Source organism: Oryzias latipes, chromosome 10, assembly GCF_053564925.1.
Source record: "Oryzias latipes strain Hd-rR chromosome 10, Olatipes_Hd-rR_3.1".
Taxonomy (NCBI): Eukaryota; Metazoa; Chordata; class Actinopteri; order Beloniformes; family Adrianichthyidae; genus Oryzias; species Oryzias latipes.
Window position 1 is genome coordinate 14,261,316 of NC_136246.1, and position 21,527 is coordinate 14,282,842.

At 38.8% G+C, this 21,527-nt stretch overlaps 1 protein-coding gene across 37 annotated transcripts in view; it reads left to right on the plus strand.

Annotated features, from left to right (window-relative positions):
- The first annotated feature begins 206 nt into the window (after positions 1-206).
- The window catches only part of map7d3 (MAP7 domain containing 3), a 29,287-nt gene continuing 7,966 nt past the window's right edge, over positions 207-21,527 (plus strand). For 2 of the 37 annotated variants that reach the window (XM_023959046.2, XM_023959047.2), the window contains exons 1-11: positions 207-372; positions 11,200-11,301; positions 11,533-11,613; positions 11,787-11,950; positions 12,182-12,293; positions 12,511-12,594; positions 14,393-14,494; positions 15,376-15,486; positions 15,807-15,905; positions 18,654-18,779; positions 20,283-20,425. In XM_023959046.2, coding sequence (XP_023814814.1) covers positions 327-372; positions 11,200-11,301; positions 11,533-11,613; positions 11,787-11,950; positions 12,182-12,293; positions 12,511-12,594; positions 14,393-14,494; positions 15,376-15,486; positions 15,807-15,905; positions 18,654-18,779; positions 20,283-20,425 — 1,170 coding nt within the window. In that variant the 5' untranslated portion in view covers positions 207-326. The remainder of the gene's footprint in view (positions 373-11,199; positions 11,302-11,532; positions 11,614-11,786; positions 11,951-12,181; positions 12,294-12,510; positions 12,595-14,392; positions 14,495-15,375; positions 15,487-15,806; positions 15,906-18,653; positions 18,780-20,282; positions 20,426-21,527) is intronic. The other 35 variants (XM_023959052.2, XM_078954004.1, XM_023959050.2 and 32 more) reach the window with 23 other exon arrangements.

Here is a 21,527-nt window from a genome sequence, read left to right on the forward strand (position 1 = left end):
ATGTAGTCTAATCAAGTCACGGCATTTTTTTTTTCGTTGCAAGATAATGTTTCAAAAATAATTTTGAACGTTTTTCTCGAAGTAACACTAATAAAAAAAAGAAACTTCATTCACGGGATTTAAACAGAAATTACTTTTCGTTTCACATATTGACGTATTGAAGTATTGTCTGGGTTTTTGTTCTCCAAGTTATGCTCGCTGAAAACAGGTAAGAGTGAGACATCTTCTTGTTTGAACTGAATCTTCGATGTCCACGTCCGCGTGGTGTCCGAATCATACCGGCCGTGCTGAGTTGCGCGCGCAGCGAGAAGAAAAACTTCCCAGAAATGGCGGAGGGTGCAACGACACTGAAAGTCTTGAGAGCCCAGATGGGTAAGGCGAATATAAGTCTGGAGAAACTTTGTTTTAAATTAACTCTATGTGTCTGCGTGTGTATCAGCTGCTTTGGAATTGCTAGCCCGCGCATTTGAACGGGCTAAAACACTTCCGAGCTTAACTTGCTAGGGAGGTTAGCTTACTCTGTCTGTCCTGTCATGATCTGCAGCACTACGAACGGACATTTCTCCATTGAAAGTTGCACACTACGGAGAATTTGGCCAAACTCTTTACTGTCTCTTTGTTGCACAAAGCGGGCAAACTCAGTGACCATCTGCATTGTTCTTAAAGTACAGAACATTAAGCCATGATTAGCTTGTTGACATATCACGACGTCATTCTGCCGCGTTTTCGTTTCATTATTTGAATAGGTTTTATTTTAGTTTTAGAGTTTAAATTGATTATTGGTCTCGGCTATTGAACCAGAATAAAATCAACAATTTGCGATGTTTTGTTTAAAAATGATTTATCACTTTAGAAAGGTTTTTTTTAAAGCTGAGTTTTTAGCGTGACTCAACTTTGTTATATATGTAAATTAATATTGTACTCTACTTTAATTTTTCCAATGAGTCATAATAATCGATTAAAATAGTTTGTATTCTTCCTTGTTTGAAAATCATCTCGTTGTGTGCTCAAAGGTCTCCTCCTGCCAGTGTTCCTCTCCATACTGTTATGCCTATTTGTTGACATATGGCATGATGATCCCCTCCACTCTTTGACAACAATGACCGACCTGATTTTCACATAATAATGGGGCGTCAGTCTGTGATTCCTGGGCTCTGATTGGAGAATTATGTTTCATTACAGTTTATAGCATTTTCCTGAGTAATTATTCTTTATTTCCCTCTTATTCCTGTTTTTCTGAACCAGTGCTCTTCTGTCATTAACTGTAACATCATGTGACATCCACACCCTTTTTCTGGATCCTTTACCATGTTTCTGTCACTGCTGTTTATCCGTGCCTAAACAGGCCCCTTCCAGACATGCTTGCTTGCTGTTTTTGCATTTGTAGGCGTGAATGCCTGAGTTGTTATGGCTTTGACAGTAGCCGGTTGTCTCTTTTAGCATTTTAAGGTAAGGGAGGTTTCTGCATACCCTTTTTTGGTGTACGTGCTTTCCACTTACAGCAACAAATGTTCAATACTTAGTGCAGATCTTCCCGTTCCTTTTGTGTTTCCATTCATTTTTTTTTTGTCTGGAATTCATTTCCACCCATTTCTGTGGTTTTGATGAAATATCCACCAAGTCATGGATTGGAATTCTGGCCGTTAGGAATAAAATGATGTCCTGAGCAAAGTTTTTCTTTCATTGAAAAAAACATAGTTTTTTTTTTTTTCAAAGTTATTTTAGACGTGCTGTGATTGTAGAATTATAAAGTAATGCCAGGAATTTGGTTAGTGAGGGTGGTCATTTCCACAAGAATTTGAGGAACTTGAAACTTTCAATCAAGATCGTGCAAGTTGATGTCAGACTATCAAGATTTTACATTTCACCCTATTCTTCTACAAAAACAAACTTGTTTTCCCAGTCTCGAAGCTTTCTTGAACTATTTGCTGAAATTTCTTTTTGTATTGAAGATGCTCCATTCTATTTAGATTGTATACTTGATTTCTTACAGTAGCTATGTGCCCAAAACACCATCTTGAATAGTAAACCACAAATTTTTATAAAAAAAATAATAATGTTAAAAGTAATACTCCCACACAGTCAAACATAAATAAACCGCTGCAGTTCAAACTAGTATTGAATTGCTGTAAAGACATTTTAACAACAAAACCACTTGTATGTTTGCATTTATATTTGTCAGGTATTTAAAATTGGTGACATTTTTTATTGCATGTAGTCAAACACTCACATGCATTCAAACCTACACGCAGTATTCTCCTTATAAGTGTTGCTTCTTTTTTTTTTGAAAGATGTTTCTAGTTAGTGTTGACGTTTGATGTATTATGGTAGTTGAGATCTACAGAGAAAGGATCAGATGTGGGAATGACAGCTGTAATAGAGGACATGGTATTTTGCAAAGTTCTTCTTACAATCATAACACTCACATTGGATGACCATAAATAGTTGGCAGCCCACTCATATTTTTTTGTATATCTTCAGAGCAGAGAAAGCTGCAAAACCTGACAATGAAGTGGTTCTCTCCTCTACACTCAAATGCTTATATTACACTGTGTTCTTCCTCCTGACTGAACACACGAAACATGTGTGGTCTAGTAAATATACCAAATTAAGGAGAAATGATTTTCACTTTAGATTGTATCTAGATTTATCCATAAAGTTATCTGATTTCTCCTAAGAAAGGATCAAGGCTTGCTTTGCATTCTGTAGTGAAATACCAATCTCTAGTGTAACATATAAAACTGTTATTCAGAAAAAAAGAAATACGTATAAAAAAGCTAAAAGTATAGAATCTGTTCCATTTTTTTGTATGCACTAGCTATATGCTCCATCCTTAGGAGTCAATTCCCTACCACATTGGGATGCGTCATCATTGTCCCACTAGCACTGCAAATAGCCATGGCTTACCATTGCATAAACAGGCTTCAGTAATCCCATAAAAGATTTAGTGTTAAGTGTAGCTGTGTCAGTGACCTTACATATTAGTAGTGAGGACCATACAGGGCTGATTATCAGTGATATTGTTGAGAAAAAGTATTTCTGGAGTAAGTTTTGCATGTTTTTATTAGTCTTTAAAGGTTTCAATTGTATATTTTGTGTAGTTTTCTTAGTTTTCATTCAACATGCATCAATTTGATTGTTGCCACTGTATGAAACTGACCCCATGTCACTGTCGATTTAAAGTTAACTTTAAGGTTAAATTGAGGATTGCTGCAAATAAAAACTTGATTTTAAATCAATTCAAATTCAGTTCCTTTTCTTTTTTGATCTTTGATTCTTTTTTAATGTATTTACATTATGTTCTTCGTTTATAAAAACCAAGCAAAGAAATTGTGGATATTTTCCAATCTGCACTTTTTATTCATTGTCCTTCATTTTTTAATGATTTGTTTTCCTTTTTGTTGTCAAATTTCTTGTCTTTCGCCCCTTTAGCTACCTTTCTTGCTAGTGACTTGCTAGTTCTTGGATGCTTTGATGGTTAATCCAAAAAATTATTACACTTATTTGCATTTGATTGGATGTTTCCTGTTGCTAGCTTTAGAATTGCTGTATCTTGTTATTTTGCAAGCCTCAAAGTAAACAAAAAAATAACAAAAGCAAAGAAGGCAGTTGATCAAGCTTCTGTGTCATTTACATTCATGATGTTTAGTAGGGTAATGGTCTATCCAATTACAGTGCTCTATATTAAACGCACAGTCCACCCCGATCTTTAACAGGGCAGACACTTCCTGTGTTGGCCTTTCCTTGCTGCAGGGCAGAGTATAAAGTCTAAGTTGTGGGAGACTATATAAAAGAGAACTGCCTCCCTTCTTGCTGGGCTTCTCCCTGGTATTCTGCCTCATCAAAAAAAAAGACAGATTTAACTTATAAAATGGGTAAAAGCCTCTCATTTACAAAGCAGAATTTTTTTAATTCAGGCAGCAATGATTCTAGGCAGCTAATGTATCCAACAAGATACTAAAAGAAAGGATTCTGCCATCAGGCATTCTTTTTCTTTAGCGTTATGGAGATATTCAAAAGGGAGAACACTTAGATTTGACATGCAAGTTGCAAAATAGTTTTTCAGGAAGAATAAGAGCATTTTCATACATAGAAAATACAGACTTGACCAGATTCATTGAGAGACGCTAGAGAAGACTTCGTATAAATAGTTTGTCTTTTACTGAATAAAATCATTTGGCGGTGCTTAAAGTGCTTACGTTGTATTGGTTGCTTGAAATGACACATTAGATAAGCGTTAGATTAGCTTTTCATAATGACGGCTAATGAACATCTCTACAATGAAAGAAATTAATATTTTACTTGTGGTCTGGTTGAATAAAACAGAAGCTTTTAAAGTGTGTTCATGTTGTAGTGATTGACTGGGGCAAATAAGTTGCTTTGCAGACTGGCCTGTTTCCTGTTTGTGTTTTTTCTGCCTTGCTGAGCTTGGCAGCTGGGTCATTATTAGCACTACTGGTGGTTTTTAGCCTTGCCGTTGCAGTCCCTCATTTAGGCAATGAACTGGGTTTTACCCATACATAAATGTTGTTTACCAACAGCGTATTGCCATTGCGTTGAAATTCTTCTGCTTTTTGAGTTCTATTTGAAAACCTCTTTAATCCACTCGTACATGAGTCAGTGAAAGGACATCCAGTTTTTATTTTGGGCAGAAATATTTATTTATAAACTTGTGTTAAAACATCTGTTGATTTTGTTGTTTAGTTTCTGTTCTGGTTTGAAGACTAAGGCCTTTATTTGCTCGACAGCACAGGTGTTTTGTCACAGTTTTTCTTGCTGTCAAATGCAATGACATCATTGCATAAAACAGCAGTCTAAGGCATGCTAAAAATGTCTGCATTTGTTAAAGTGAACAGATGCTGCTTACTCACTCATTTTCTGTCAGCTTTTACTTCCTTCTAAAATGAAAGAAATCTTAGTATTTGCTATTTTGAGCTAGCCTTGTTGCATAAACCTATGATAACAACAGGTGTTTAACTACTAAACTTCACTGTTTTTATCCTTTGTTTTGTATTAATATTCCCCTGAGTTTGTTGGTGTTCATTAAAAGGCCTATACCATGTCGAATCAATTTCTTGAGCTTTTAAGTGTAGTATAATGTTCATTCCTCATGAAAAGAAACCCCAAAGTGGTATTTTTATCCTTTCACGCATTTCTGAGTATTTCTCTAAAAAACCCGCGCTCTGAGCAGCAGCCCCTCCCAATCCACAAAAACAAGCGGGTTCTCACATTGTGACATAGACCGGTGAGAACAGCCCCTTCCAGGAAGAGTCTGCACTGCCAGCACCACGCCCAGGCTAACACACACTATCTCCAAGGAACTAGTTGTGTTTGGAAAAAATACTTTCCTTTTAAATACACAATATGTTAGCCTGGGGTCTATCCATTTATGCAAAAGTTTGGATTTTGTTTGTTTTCGTGGGCAGAATGCAGACATGCCTCCGAGGCCGGCTCTAGGATGACACCAAGAAATGAGAGACAACCGGTGCCTCAGAGATCGAGTCGTCTTATTTCTGGGTTGGAAAAGAACTCAGGAAAATATCTAACTAAAATAACTCATATTTAATATTGCTCCATCTGATTGGTCAACAACGTGAAGGCGTCCATCTGATTGGTCAGATGCATAAATGGATTCGTTAAATACTTCAAGCTTCCAAAAGATTGTTTAGCACATTTAAGGTAACCATTGTAATGTTACGCCATCTTTTGCGAAATGCGTATTGCACAGGTTGACATCGTTTTTTGTTGTTGTTTTTTTTTTTTCATTCATCTTCTGCCGTTTTATCCCTTTTGGGGTCAAGGGGCTGGTGCTGCTGGAGTCTATCCCGGCCACTTGTGGACGAAGGCAGGGAACACCCTTGACAGTTTGCCAGTCTGTCGCAGGGCCACAATCACACACCCATTCATACTCACACTCACACCTATGATTTAGAATAACCAAATCACCTATGAAACATTTTTTTGGACGGTGGGAGGAAGCCTGAGACCCTGGAGAGAACCCACGCATGCACAGGGAGAACATGCAAACTCCACACAGAAAGGTCCCCCATTGGTGTTCTGTTTCAGGTCCCCCAGCCGGGACTTGAACCGGGGGCCTTCTTGCTGTGAGGCAAGAAGCGCTACCCACTGCGCCACCATGCAGCCAGCTTAATATCGTGATAACGATAAATATGCGATTTATTTTGCTGGCCTACGTAGTATAGTTGTTTGTTTTTCATACAGGTAGATGTGACATGTCATGTTTCACTTTGGGAATTCCTAAAGCGATAAGCAGGAATCCTCCATCCGTTTCCTTAACGGTACCTGTACAGATGGAACTGATACATCTTCACTTTGTTTTAGTGAGCTGCAGGAAACTGCTTAAATTGTATTTGCTGCTTGATATGACTCACTAGGGATTATGTCTTGTGTCGTTAACAATAGTGATCACAAAACCAAAGAATTTGTGTTTGTAAGAATGAGTCATGTCATTAATATTAGGAACAAAAACAATATCTTTCATTGTTATTATGTAAAAAATAAACGTTTTGGTAATATCTTTACTGTAAAAGAAATGTTATCCCCAAATAATTTGAAAACCCATTTAGAGTAAATTCTAGTTTGACATTTGTTGCTCGTTGAGCAGCAACAAGCTGTCAAGACCTGTTTTTGCTGTTCAGCTTCACTGCAGATGACAAAGGTTTGATGATTATCTGCTCCAAACTGAAACTTACTTACTTAAATCCAATGAAAGCTTTTAGGGTGTTTTTTTTTAAATGGAAATAACTACAATTGAAAATATCTTCTTTGAAGACCAACTTCTATAAAAATTGTTTTTGGTGTTTTTAACATTTTCTTGTAGCATTTTTGTCATGATGGAGGACAGGTATAAAATAATTTAGGATTAAAACGGCATTTCTGAGGATTTCTTTATTTAAATAGTGATGGATCAGGAGCAGATAAAAACCTGTAGTTTGAAAAAGCTCAGGTTTGTGAGGCAGCATGGGTGGGCCAAAGTCTCCCTGTTCTGCTTTTAATTCTAAATCATCCACTTGCAGACAAATATACCCATTAACGTCTGAGCTAGTATTTGGCTCAAAACTGTACGGCTGGATAGTTTGGATATTGCTAGCCATTCTTTTTGCTACACTAATGCTAAGGTGGGGTTGTGAGGGTCTGTAAGCTAGCGGGAGAGAGCCCAAGCAAAGAAATGCTGGGATACCAGTGGTCCCGCCCACAACCCAGAGGCAAATTTCAAATTTGCTCCTACTGAGCAGAAAATGTCTGTGACGCAGACACGTTGATTTTTGCTAAAACTGCACTATCACAATTAAAAGACCACTGGGAACTACCTTATTTTCCGGACTATAAGTCGCTGCGGAGTATAAGTCGCACCAGCCCAAAAATGCATTATAAGTAGAAAAGAACACAGATAAGTCGCACTGGACTATAAGTCGCATTTTGACAGGAAATTTATTTGACAAAATCTGACCAAGAACTAATAACTTTCACAACCTCATATGACACAATCATAGCAGAATTTTTATCTCATAATTTCACAGTAATTCTTTCTCAAACCCATTCATTTATTCCTTTCATGAAGCATCATTGGCCAACTAATACTCTGTTTTCATCCTGTATTTGTAGAAACAGTTGTCATTTTTATTGCATTTCTGAATCTATGAAATCATTGGAAAATAGAATATTGTGTTGTTAGCCTTCAAGATCTTACTGTAAAAAAAGTTTGCCGATTCTCTGAGTCACTTAACATACTCTTAACCCTTAACATACCTCATACATCAAATTTAGCCAGGAACATCATCTCTGTTCCTCACAAATGAACATAACAGGAGGGTTAACAATGTATTTATTTCTATTTATTTATTTATTTTTCATTATATAAGTCCCTGTGGAGTATAAGTCGCACCCCTTGCCAAACTATGAAAAAAAGGGCGACTTATAGTCCAGAAAATACGGTATTTTAAAATGGATAAAAATATAGTTGGAATGAGAATTTAAGGTGTACTTTCAATTGGATAAGCAAAAAAATTCTTGATAAGAAAATTATATATTGGTGTTTCTTTAAGGGTTTAGATTAGAATATTTTCATATTTTCATATTATTGTTATTGTATATTGGAAACATTTGAAAAAGGGGAATTACTCAAGATTTCACATTGACAAGTCTTAATGTGTATATGATTTTTTTGTTCCTTTAAAGTGTTAGTGTTGGAGTAATGAGACCTGAATGTTTGTAGTAGTCTTCAAAAATATAAAAGTTTGATTACATTAGTAGTGGCAAAATACATTAGCTTTGTGCCCAGTGTTTTTACCATTCCTGTTTGCTTGCGGATGCTCTTTAACTTATGTCAAGTAGCAGAGATAACTGGAAGACTGCATTAAGTAACAAGGCATTCCAGAAACCCTTTTTTTAAGGCTTTGATTCAGTGTCCCTTTATAAAGCTATTAGTGACACATTTCTACAATAAAATAAAATAAACTGAATTCAATTGCTTTACAAAAAAATGTACAAAATTTAGAGAAGCTCGGATGGAACTTCATGTGGATATGATAGACTATATTGCTTACAAATGAATAAAGCTTTTAATGTTTGCAGATTAAAAAACCCTTACCTTATGACCTAAAGTGCCTGGAGATTCATCCTTCCAGCCATCATAATGTTTTTTCATTAAAAAACAAAGAAGAAATCTCCTTTTATACAGGAATTTCTAGAAATTGCGTGATTTGCCTCCAGTAGATTCTTGGAAAATAGTTTTAAGGCACATCAAAAACTCACTTTCCCATTAATTTTTTTACAGTGAACTTCATTTTATGCTTTTATCAAATAAACACTTAATTAACATTTGTAGGATGGGTGCATTGATTCTGATTTGTTGCAATTGGGCAAAACCCCACAAAAATATATAGGCTTCGTCTTAGAGAAGGTTAGACAGTCATGGTAGAGTTTTTTTTTTTCAACTGAAGTTGATCTCTTTCATGTAAGAGCAGACGAAATGTACATTACCTAATAGTGCAGCGCACAAAAGACCTTTAGGAATTATTTAGAAGCATCACAGGACGCGTGATCCTTTTGCTCTTTGTCAGCAGTTCTCTAATACTGAGAAGTCAGCAACAAGTAACAGAAGAAGAAAGAGTTTAATCATGACTTTGCCATTTCCTATCTTTTTCTCTGAGCCACTACTTTATAACCATTATAGTGTTGGCAAAAGAACGGATCTGACAGTCAAGTTGTGGTGTTAGGGAAGAGGATTACTATAACTTCTGCCTTTCATTTAGAAATAGCTGAGTTGTTTGGAGGGATTATGTGCAAACAGATCAATGCAACAGACTGGATTTGGTATTTGTGGTTATAAAGTAGGCCTGCACAATATATTGCAAATTAATCGTTATTGCAACTTTAGGCATTTAACGAATCAAATAAATCCCTTTATGCATTTGACCAATCGGATGGACGCGTTCACGTTGTTGACCAATCAGGTGGAGGCCTAATATGTTAGCTGTTTGTCACCTATGTCGACGAGGGTCATATGATTTTTAAACTGTTGCAATGAAATGGGAGTTATGTTTTTGGTTATTTTGCTTTTTGTTTATATACCGCAAATTATATCGTTATCGCAATATTAATCACTAATATCGCATATTGCAAGTTTTCCTCATATCGTGCAGCCCTATTATAAAAATTTCTCCACTAATTAATACATTTTAAAGGCTATTAAAATGGTAGTTTACATGCGGTATTAGGTAATTTTGAACCCACTCTTTTTTTTTTTTTTTTTACTTTGTAGTTGGGGTGTAAACTATGTATTTTAATGATTCAATTAATATCCTATTTTGTGCTTGACAATACAATTCATAGTCTATATCGGTTCATTTCGAACGATCCGATTGACTGACCTAAAATTAATTCAGGACATCTTAAGCAAAACATTCAACCAGTGTGACTCAGATATAAATACCTGAGTACTGAACAGTACAGGTGAAGTTTACCAGATTCCTTGTATTTCTTGCAAGATAATCAAGTGTTAATTAAATATGTGTTCAAACAAACAAATAAAAAGAATGAATGTCGAATCCATTCATATTTTAGTTTCATAAAGTTCCGCCCACTGCTGTTTTTCCACATCAAAATAATCCAAAGGGAAATTATTAGAACATTCTGCCACACTGTATGGTCACATGTTTATGCCAAATTCAAAGTGTTACACACATTGGACTGGAATGATGGCTTAATCATTTTTTGCTGCCATTACATTGTGTCTCAGTGTCTCAATCCAAATGGTATTTTCAAAGATCGATTATAATCAATTCATTAAGGTTTATGTCGATTCAATTAACAACTTGCCTCAGACAAATCGATTTGGTTGAATGAATCAATTCATCTTTTAATTGACTGAACATTACATTGTTACTTTGAAGTGTTGTAATCAGTCGAAAATCGATAATCAAAATTAAATGAATTTTTACCTCATTGTGAGGATATGTAATTTCACAAATGAGAGTTCAACATTAATTCACTGTAGATCACTGCCTTTATGGAAAAAGTTCTTGAAATGGACATTGGAAAAAATCAAAAAAAAATCCAATTGTCTTGTACTGGAAATGGAATCAACCTTTGAAAAATCAAACAGGTTCTGAAGTTTGTTGCTTTTTTGGCCAGCTCAAACATCAGTGAACCTTGGTCCTTTCAAAAAGGGGAAAATAGGTTGGAGCAAGCTATCTAATTAGTACACATTAGTTTTTTTTTTAAGATTTAAAAAATTGATGCTCAAACTATTTAAATACTGTTTTTAAATCGAACATTTTTTTTTTATGTCTTTCCTTTCTGTTCTCTGGAGCAGATGGAAACAAACACACTTGTGAACCAAACCTTTGTCTAGTTACAGTACTTGATGGATTTGTCTCCACTTTAAACATGTTATTCAATCTGAAAGTTGTGTGGTCGCAGTTAATCCAACAAAGCAGTGCATGCATGGCTGTAACACAATGTCCTTCTGCTAGATGGTAGAATTTTTATGCTGGATCTTTTAAACTTCTTTACACAACGTGCAATGCACAAATATAGAAACCTTTTTTTTCTTCTCAGTAGAATGGAACAACCGGATTTGCCCTGTAATTGTTTGTCTAGCCGTTCATTCAGACTTGGTTACTATAGTTCTGACAGTTATGAACTACCGTTGTCTTTGTGTTATCCTGCAAACAGCCGCAGCTGCACAAGCACAGGCGGAGGAGCGGCGCAGCTCGACAGGGAACAGTCCGGGACCTACAGACGACACACCAGCAAAGCCCCAAGGGTGCAAGCCAGGTAAACGGCACCGCACCTCCTCACCGAAACAAACAAGGACACTTTGGCACGCTATGCTGGTGTCCATGACAGTCAATATTCAACGCAGTCCACTTCTGCCATATTAGAATAACATATTACCTTATTTCTACAAAACCTCACGAAAGTCACATCCAAATATCTCCCCCTTAAATCACTGTATTGCTACTCTACTTGTTTTACCTTTTAACTACATGCATACAATGTTTGTAGTCATTGACGGCTCCTCACTAAGAGTAGACGACCGACTGCGGGTGGCAAAAGAGAGGAGAGAGGAAGCAGAAAGACAACAGGGTAAGAATTAATCTGACTGATATGTGTTGATTTGAAAGAGATTTGTCATAGTTAGCCATGGTCATATTAGCTTTGTAGGCTCTTTTTATCTGACCATATCATTAGAAGACCAGAATACTAGTACATCAGTATGTTCCTCTGCACATGTGTTCATACTTTGTACATGTGGTCAGCTTTACGAGAATCTCAGATAATGGAGCGGGAGCGCAAGGCCAAACTGCAAGTTGAGCGCCAGCTGGAGGAGCGTCAGAAAAAGCTTGACGAGCAGCGAAGGAAGGAGGAGCAAAAGCGACTAGCTGTGGAGGAGAAGAGGAAGCAGAAGCAGGAAGAGGAAAAGGTAACTACAGCCTCGCTGAAGCAGAGTAATGACCTGCTTTTAGATAATTAGATGTATAGAGAAAAATGCCTGAATTAAGTGCTCTTAATAATGTCAACGACGAAAACATGTCTATTACTTGGATCACATGTTAGAACAATTCAGAATTGATCCCACCTGACTTTTTTGAGTGCAAAGTGCCCAGCTTGAGATGATTTTCTTTTCTCGGTCCCTGCATTTGCTGTGCTGCAGGAGCATTATGAGGCAGTGATGAGGCGAACCCTGGAGAGGAGCCAAAGAGTTGAACAGAGGCAGAAAAGATGGTCCTGGGGAGGACTGTCCCCAGACCAGGACAGCCGAGCAGGTAGAAATCCTTTGTGTAATTTGTGTTTGGTCTTTATCATGCACCCACCCCATAATCCTGCTTGATCTGAGTTGTATTTTGTACTTCCTGCAGTAGGTGTCAAATGGAGCCCCGTGGCTATCAGCCAGGTTTCATCTGCCAGTTTCAGTATCACAAGGAAGTGCTCCATCATGTGTGTCTTTTTGCACTCCTCCCTGAGAGCTGTATTTCCCCACAGGAGAATCTGATGCCAGTGTGTCATCTCCAGTAACTATAGTTGTCTCCTCTGCCTCTCCAGAGAAGCCAGCGAGGAGTGCACAAGGTTTTATTTGCTAATCATTTTACACATTCAGCAACACAGCTTGGGCTGGCACCTCAGATGACTTGTTGACCCACTATCCCTTTCACCTGCACTCCCCCTCCCAGCAACCCTCACCTGCATTCTAGCCGCCTGTTGCTCACTAACATGTTTGTTTGTGGATACAGCATTTGTTCTCAGAGCGCTTCCTGTTTGGTTGCTAGCTGCACTTATTCCCTGAATAGATTTGTATGAGTTGCATCACTGACGTACAAAATAAAGGTGCTCATGATGCTTACTTGTGCTAAAAACTGGCAAATTGTTGAAAAAGATAGGCTTGTGTTTGTCTTTAAACCTTAGTTACATACACTCGTACGGGTTTTTGGGTTGTCTGGGCCCATATAGGGTCGTAGAGAGGACTGGTCGCCTCTTAATCTTAAGGGGAGCACAGGTGTGTCTTACAGTGAGGCTAGCGCGACAACCTAAGGGACGTCATGAAAATGTAATGGCGATTGTTGTGGGGCAGTAATTGTATTGAGAAGTATTCTTAAGGATAATGTAAGTTACACGCAATTATGACATATGAATGATGCTGTGACACTATTTGTAAAGTGCACACACTGTCTCTGCAGTGACAGCTCGCAAATGCTGCATGCACGAGGTGCGCAGTTGATTTGTAAGTGCCTGTAGGATGCCCACACAAAATATACTTTGAATGTCAAATTTTCTGTATTCTAGCATTCAGGCTGCACGCACGGAGGGTGCACTTGTCAAGTGAACAGCACTAACTGGTTCCTTGCACAGTTCGCAAGATTTGGGTGGAATTGACAAAATGAAAAATCGGGACGACATGCCTGCACCTCCCCTACTTCATTCACCCTTACTTACCCTTACATGTTGTTTAACTGTTTTTGCTACGACCTGTTGCTTTGCAGCATGCCAACAGGAGAAAATGTGCATGAACATATTCGCTTCATGGGCTCACTAATAAGTCTATGACTTTGATATTTCCTGCAGACCATCTGTGTGCCATGGACAGGATTGCCCGTTATTTGCAAGCATAGAGCTTGTATTCACCTGTAGAGCAGTTGTGACTAAGGCCTAAGATACAAATGCAAGTGGAAACATTTTTGAGAGACTACTAGGTGGAAATGTGGAAACAAAATCTTAAATTTTATGTAATGCCCTTTTCACAGTCCCCTGCCATGTCATATCTTGATAAAAATGGAAGATATAAAGGCACCCAGAGATGGCAAACACAGCAATCCTATGTACTGAAGGGGTTAAACTCCTGTCCACGAGGGCGACCTCCTGCTTATTTTGCAGTTTCTTATTGGCGAACACACCTGAGCCAGGGATATAGCAGCAGGACACCAAGAAGCTTGAACCTCGAGCCTAGGCCTTTAGTCTGACACCAAGTCTGTCTGAGATTCTTTTGTGAACTAAACCTTTTCACTTCTCAAGCTATTTGCAGAATAGAACAGGAAACATACATGTGACAACCGATTCTGCTATGGAACCCCCCCCCCCCCCCCATGCATTTTGCGTGTTACATGATATAAAATCCTGTTGAAATGACACTGAACAAAGGATTTCTCCTGGGTCTGGCGTGTTCACATCAGAAAATTGCAGTTTCTTCGGAAGCTGTAATAATATAAGAGTAAACGCAGCTCATACGATCAGGCTAAAGCTAAAAAAGAAGCACTAGCTGAGATCCACTCTATCAACCTTGTGCTCCTTTGTTTGCACCCAAAGTTCCTCCTCTCTTGTTTAGCATCCAGTGTAAACCCCACTTCCCGTGTCTGTCTTCCCTCCATCCCAGCTGACAAACGCTTTCCGTCCGCCACAAACCTGAAACAGCCTGAGGCTACCATCAGCAAACGCTTATCCTCCTCTGCCACCCTCATCAAATCTTCTGACAGAAGTAAGTCCTCCTCACTTTCCCCTCCTTTTCCCGCCATCTCACCTCTCGTCTTTCCCTCCTACGTACCCTGCTTACTTAATGCCATGTCAGAACCGACATTGTGTACCAGAAACCTGCTTTATCATCCATCTGTGTTTTCTCTGAGGTAATTATGCTTGTACAGGAGAATGTCTGTAGTTGACTTAAGACAAAGTACATTTTCTGTTCTTATACCCAACAGCATATTCACACCAAGATGGTTTTTGTAATAATCAGCTTGGAATTTCCTTTTAAATTCTGAACCAGTTTTTCTTAATACTTCCAATACAGCAAATATAACACTTAAATATCAAATTGTTTCAATATTTTCACATTATAACCTTTTAACATTGCAGAAGTCGGTGGTGAGCTCTAACGTTTTTGACATACTGGAACTCTTCCACCGTTTATGCATCCAACATTAATCAGCTGATTCTGACGCGGAGAAAAGCAGATTTTCAAATCGGTTTTGTACCGATATGAAATGCCTTGCTAGCCTAAAGTGTTGCATAAGGATACAAAGCCTCTTTTCTCCACTTCAGAATCCACTGGAGTTGCGTTAACTAAGCAGTTGAAAAGTTACAGTAATCGAAAGAATGTAAACACTGAAGCTACAGCTCTGGTGTTAAAGGAATAAATCTTACTTTATATGATTTCTGTTCTAAAAAAAATGTACGTGGTTAAAATATCTCTACAGGTTGCATTGCCTGCCAGTGCTGTTTTGTAGTTTCATTTTAGCTTCAAACTTTTGACTTCTTTTCACCACTTTTATCAGAAAACACTCATCAAAGTCTGTGAAACCGTTGCACCATTTGAAACGTTAATTCTACTTGATCTTTGAGTGTTCCTTAATTGTCTCTCAGGTGCTAAACCAAGGAGCTCATCTTGTAACCGGTTGCCAAGCAATGGCAATGATGCTCAGGCCGCTAATGAAGATGGTAAAAAGCTTCAGTCACAGCAGACATGTGGACCAGGTGCTCTTTCCTCACCCCCATCATCATGTTTTATCAGAGCTTTTGATGCTGCATAATGCACCAGCAGATTGTGTTAAAACAGAGATAACAGATGTGTAGATGTCTTTACTTCTGTAGGAACTCTGGGAAAGTTGAGAAGGTTGTTGTTGTGTTTATGTATAAACCCTTAAACTGAAACATCAGCTGCTATCAGCCCCAACCTGATGACTCTCATGAGGCTGAATAGAGTGCGCATGACTTGTAGACTTTCTTTGTCGGGGTTTTCGTCGTTGACTCCCTCCAGAGTCTGCTCAGCTGTAACTCCGCTCTCATGTCCGTAGGCCGTTCTATGAAGAAGAGAAGTTCCTCCCTCTCGCGAGTAAGTGCCGGCAGAGCACACACCCCTGCCAAGCCCGATAAAGGGACAACGGATGATCAAGGTGGCTGGCATGTCAATCGGCATGCTTTGTGAAGTCTCTCTTTTTGATTAATGAGCATGCAGAGCGGCCGCTTTCTCCTTCTAAAGTCATTCATACTAACTGCTCCTTGTTTTCAACAGCTTTTTGGGAAATTTTCCATTTTAAAGTCAGTTCTTGATGATGCTCATGTTTTCAAAGGGTGTCTGCTTTCCATTTAAGCTCCCGCTTAACCTCAAACTGATGTTGTTCAGCTCTCGTTTATTGTAAACACTTCTTGTTTAACACATCCTTGAACCCTTCCTGCTTCTTAACCACCTAGGTCCTGCCCTCTGCCTCCTTCTCATTCACAGTTAAATGAGTTTGGTTCTTTTTTTGTCTTCTCCCTAACTGTACAGGATCCGTTTTGTTATGTGGTCTGTCAGCACTAACACAGTTTACTGTTCCATTGTGTCAAAGCATTGATTGTTTTTTTTTCCCCTAAGATGAGATCATAGCTGGATTTAGGATGCTCGTGCTTCAGTGTGGTGTATGTCTGTGTCATCCCTGCAGAGCAGCCGCAGAAATTATTATGCGTCTGTGTGTCGCAGTCCTGCAAAAATGCTGTTGTTTGTTCTGAAGTCATGTCAGGCTTTTTGTGCGACAGAAATGTTAAAAATGTTCCTGTTTTGTGTGTTCAGTGTGGTTAACCTAAACGGCACAGCGGATGAGGAATTAGCATTAGCAATTCCACTAAAGTTAATTAGTCTTTAATGATTCCACATTTAATCTTGATCATGAACTAAAGCTTGATTTAAGGTAAACAACAGGTCTTTAATAAATGCAGAGGACTAGCAACCATGGAGCTCATATTAGGGGCTGAGAGCTCCATTTTGACAAAAATAAAGTCTGTCAGGAGCAGATGTCCTGTCAGTAAGAGGCTATAAAGGAAGGCTACATCTGCAGTTTCTCCTTTAAGAGCCAGCATTTATGCGAGTGTGGCAGATTCTATCCGTCAACACTAAAGCCCCTCTTCTGCAATAATTTCTACTTTGTAGCCGTACTTGGGTTTAGAGCCTAAACGGGGACATTTCATTTCTACTAATTCACGAATTCAATGGCTCTTTGTGGTAGAAGGTTCATCATAGTGACTTGCTGCACTTTTAGCATTCTGTTTTTTTTTTCTCAAAGGGATAGAAGGATCTTTTCTTCTTTAGATCGGTGGTCCCCAAACCCCAGGCCGCAGACCAGTACTGGTCTGTGGGACGGTTGTACCGGGTCAAAGAGAAAAAACAAACGCAACATATGCTTTTTGTGTTTTATTAACAATCTGATTCTGAAGAAAATTTTATTTTGGAAAAGTTCTGGATTCAAACCACTTCATCCAATTTTACTTTTTTGATGCATGTCAACTGGCTCGATAACGTGTCATAAAAACATCCGCTACTTTCTTTAAGTGGCTGCGCAAACCGCTAACTTGAAACTCAACCAAAATATTTGGAAGTTTCTTTTGCAGAAAACTGTCAGTGAAATAGCAGAAAATGAAACAAACCGATAGAAAAAAACAAGAAAACTCGATTTAACAGAAAAAAACAAAAGTCTTTACTCCAAATATGAATTTATTGTTAATATAAGTTGCTCAAGCAGAGGATTTATTATTTTATTTAGAAATGAACAGGTTTAGTGGCCGTATTTTCTTTATTTTTTCTATCAATGTCACCCTTATAATCAGATGAGGCTGAAGTTAATGTTTGGTTTTTATTGTTTTTATTTTATTCACCAGTTTGACAATTACGAGTTGTAAAGGAAAATCTGTATCACATTTTAATGGTTCCTACATGAAATCTAGTGTACTAATTAAGTTGAAACAAGCTGCTGATATTTAACAGAGGACGAAGATAACTTTTCCCTGCGACTAGTTGGTTCGTTTGGTTGTGTGCAGGACCGGCAAATGGGAAAGCAGGGTTCATTTCCCAGGGGCAGAAGAGCTTCAGACTGCGTGGTCCTTGGGAAAGACCCTTTGCGCTATTGCCTAACTTTGTAGCCCCAAGAGGGCCCGAGTACGGGTCGCCCAGATAATCCGGCGTAAAAATCTCTGCCAAAGCACCTGGGTGGATCAGTGAAAGCTGTTTCGCTGTGGCGAAACATGAATATAAACTTTACCCTCAAAAGTTAAGGGAAGCTGGAAATTCAAAAATAAATAAGATCGAAAGCCCACATCAGTTTTATACAGGCCGATTCGAGAAAATATTTTCGGACATTAGATCGGTCCGTGGCCTGAAAACGGTAGGGGACCACTGCTTTAGATCCATTAAATTTGCCACCGTTAGTGGTGCAGAAGTTGGGGGTTTCTTTCACACTCACCTTATCATCTTTTGTAAAGCTGTTTTTTCTTCTCACACATATATTTATTGTTTCTATGAGAGTTTAAATGACTTTTTTTTCCCATCAGCACACCTCCATCTGCCTTATGGAACCACTGATTTGATCTTTTTTTTTTACTTTGAGCACAGTTTTAACTGATATTCTCTTTCTAAGCAGTGTCTTAGTACTGTTTCATGGTATTCCTTAGCTTTTTGCCATATTGAGTGCAAATGTTTCACTGAATACTAGCATTTAATGAGGAGACCATGTAAGACTACAGAGACATGACCTTTGGTCCTGAATGTTGATTCTCTCCTGTTAAATCACATGGTGTCCTTTTCTTTTGTCATCCTTCCCTACTCTTATCCACTCCTCTCGGTCTCTTTTTTTCTTCTTCTATTGTTATTTGGGGATGTTTTGGCCGTGTAGCTCGCAGACTGCAGGCCGGTACTGTGGATGGAGGGGTCCTTAGTCGCCTACTCACTCCCACCCAAGCCTCACTAGCTAGGAGCAAAAGCGCCGCTGTCCTGTCCGCTCAAGGAACAGATGCTCCAGGTAACCTCAGTGTAGGAGAGCCTAAAAGAGAGGAAGAATAACTATACCTCTGTCCTGCTACCCGAAAACATTATTATTAAAGAAAAAAAAAACTCAGGACAGACACCCACAGCAGTGCCCCATAGTTTATTTTTACTGCCAAGCTGCATACTATCATGCCATTAGAAGATGTTTTTTTTTACCCTTATGGGGGTAAATAATAGATATCTATCTGTAAATAGATGTATTTGGTAAATTGTACTCATCAGGCTTCGATATTTAAGTGCATTTTGCTGAGCCGTGCTGCAGGTATTTCTTTGTCTCTGAGCAACCTCACAGCCCATGCTGGGAGATTTACACTAAGCCGCTTAACCATCAGTTCATTTTACGTCGGAGCGAAATCGCCGTGCGGCTCGGTGTGTTCTGATAGTGAGACAAGAACAGCAGTGACTAATCAGTTTGAAATCTAGGCCCCATCTAATGTCTCGATGAAAATCAGACTTCTTGTCATATTTTAAAATTGTGTTCAGCATTAGATGCTAAGTTGTTATTTTATTTATATCATTAGTGAATGACAATGGCTTGATAGTAAATGTGAGCAGATTTTTTTTTAAAGGTTGATCAGATATTAGGAGGATTGACAGTTCATATATAATGTCTTTGTATTAAATTATCTATACATTCTGAGGTTGATTAAGTCAAGAGTTTCATATTTCTTTGCATTTCGAATGGCATATTCCATGAGTTGGTAAACCCGTTGATCCTACCTGGGCGGTTCCAGATCGCACGAGTTGGAAGGTGACTCATCAGTAAATCTGTCTCATGACTTGGCGCCTTCAGAGCTTGTCAGTCAGAAAGAGTTACAGACACGTTTTGAGCTCACTGAGGCAGGAAGTTGCTCACGCCTCAGGATTATCATGGCAGTCCCACCGTCTGACAAAGCAAGCCCGTGAACAAGGGTTTCCTTTGCATCGTCATAAGAACCCTACAACTTTGTCTGTTATCCTCCCCCATAACAAATTCAAATAGGAGTCTGTGTAACATGGAGTATGCCTATTGAGATGTAAAGATAGGAAGTAGGCCATTGTGTGTTTTATGGACTAACAGATTTGTGTGTGCAGAGTTGCTCTTGTTTAGGTTTAGGTGCTTTTGTTGTGTCCAGAAGCGTCTGCAGTTTTTTAGGGTGTGGGATTTTTTGTGAAACTGTTGCTTATTAAACCTGCTATAATTTGCAACCCAACCAAAGCTTTAGAAATCAAGCCAGCACACAATTCTGGAACTAACAAATTCCTTTTTTGTGTGTTCTTGTTCCCTCACAAAAAAACTGTCCTGCACTCCTTTCACTGTCATCTGCCCCCCCTCCCCTTTTTATTTGCTCCAACTCCCCCTTTTCCCTACCATCAATCCATTTCATTCACTTCCTTTGCCGCTGCTTTGCTGCCCAACTCGGTCGCTTGCCACTCTTGACGCTGGTTGTGCCCTCGACACCCCCCCTGGTCCTGTGATGACTGTGTCCTTTACCAGAGTGTCACCTGTGTCCTCGTTCAGCCTCCGCCAGTCCTCTGCCCGCGCCGCGCGGACCGGTACGCAGCCGCAGCATCGACCGGCAAAAAAAGAGCGGCATGACCACGTCTGTTTCGGCCGACGGAGCCCTCGACCCTTCTCTGGTGAGAACTGCATTTATATTACCGGATAAACAGGAATTTGTCCCATCCTACGTTTTCGAAATAGTTTGTTTTTTGCTAGTACTCGACTCGAAAATCTTCAGACATCACGTTTTATTATGTCCAAAAACTTGGCACCTTCCCATTCCCCTTCATACTTGTCGTAGTTTTCCTTGATATGTTAAGTGATTTATAAATTATGATCCATACATTGGAACACTGACTAAGTTTGGAAAGATGGATCACATGTTACACTGTTTTGAATTTAAACAAAGAGGTATGAACAGATTCTACATATTTTATTATCATGAAAATAATCCAGAAACCAGCATTTTCACTGTAGTTTTTAGTTAGTGTCTGCTCTCTCTCAGGATTTAATTTGTTTTATTGATGGCTCGATTTGCCAGTCAAAGCATTTCTGCAGGATGCTGATTAGAGGGAAATGTTCCCCCTCCTGTTTCTTATATAACATTCTTCCTACATTGACATAGTTCTGTCACATTGTTCCCCTTCAGTCTGACACTGTACTCTGGGTGGCTTTTAGTGCCTGGCTCCTCTTGTCATTTGGCTGTTTTAATCCTCCTCTGTGATTGTAAAGGGCTCCATTGTTAGTAAATGAGACAAAGGGATCCACTGTGGCATCATGGCTGTGCAGGTCAGGTCAAGCAAAACAAAACCCCACCCTGACACTAATATCTAAACATATTAGAAGCCCTTCATTTCTCTCTATCGTTTTCTCTATACACTTATGTATTATTGTGAAGCTGCATATGTCATTCACAATATCATTTTCAAGTTTCCTCAGAGTCAAAGAGCTGCACAGGCCAAAAGATTGTTGACCTTTGAGGATCTCATGATGTGCAAATTATTTTTGTTTATCTTCAAATCTAAAGATTTGTTCATAGTCCATATTATTTAGGAGATTTTTTTTTAAACAAAACAACAAAAAGTATAAATATAGTAATAATTAGATTACAAATAAAGGTGAAAGTCCCGGCTGGGGGACCTGGACCAGAACACCAATGGGGACCTTTCTGTGTGGAGTTTGCTTGTTCTCCCCATGCATGCGTGGGTTTTCTCCGGGGACTCCAGCTTCCTCCCACCG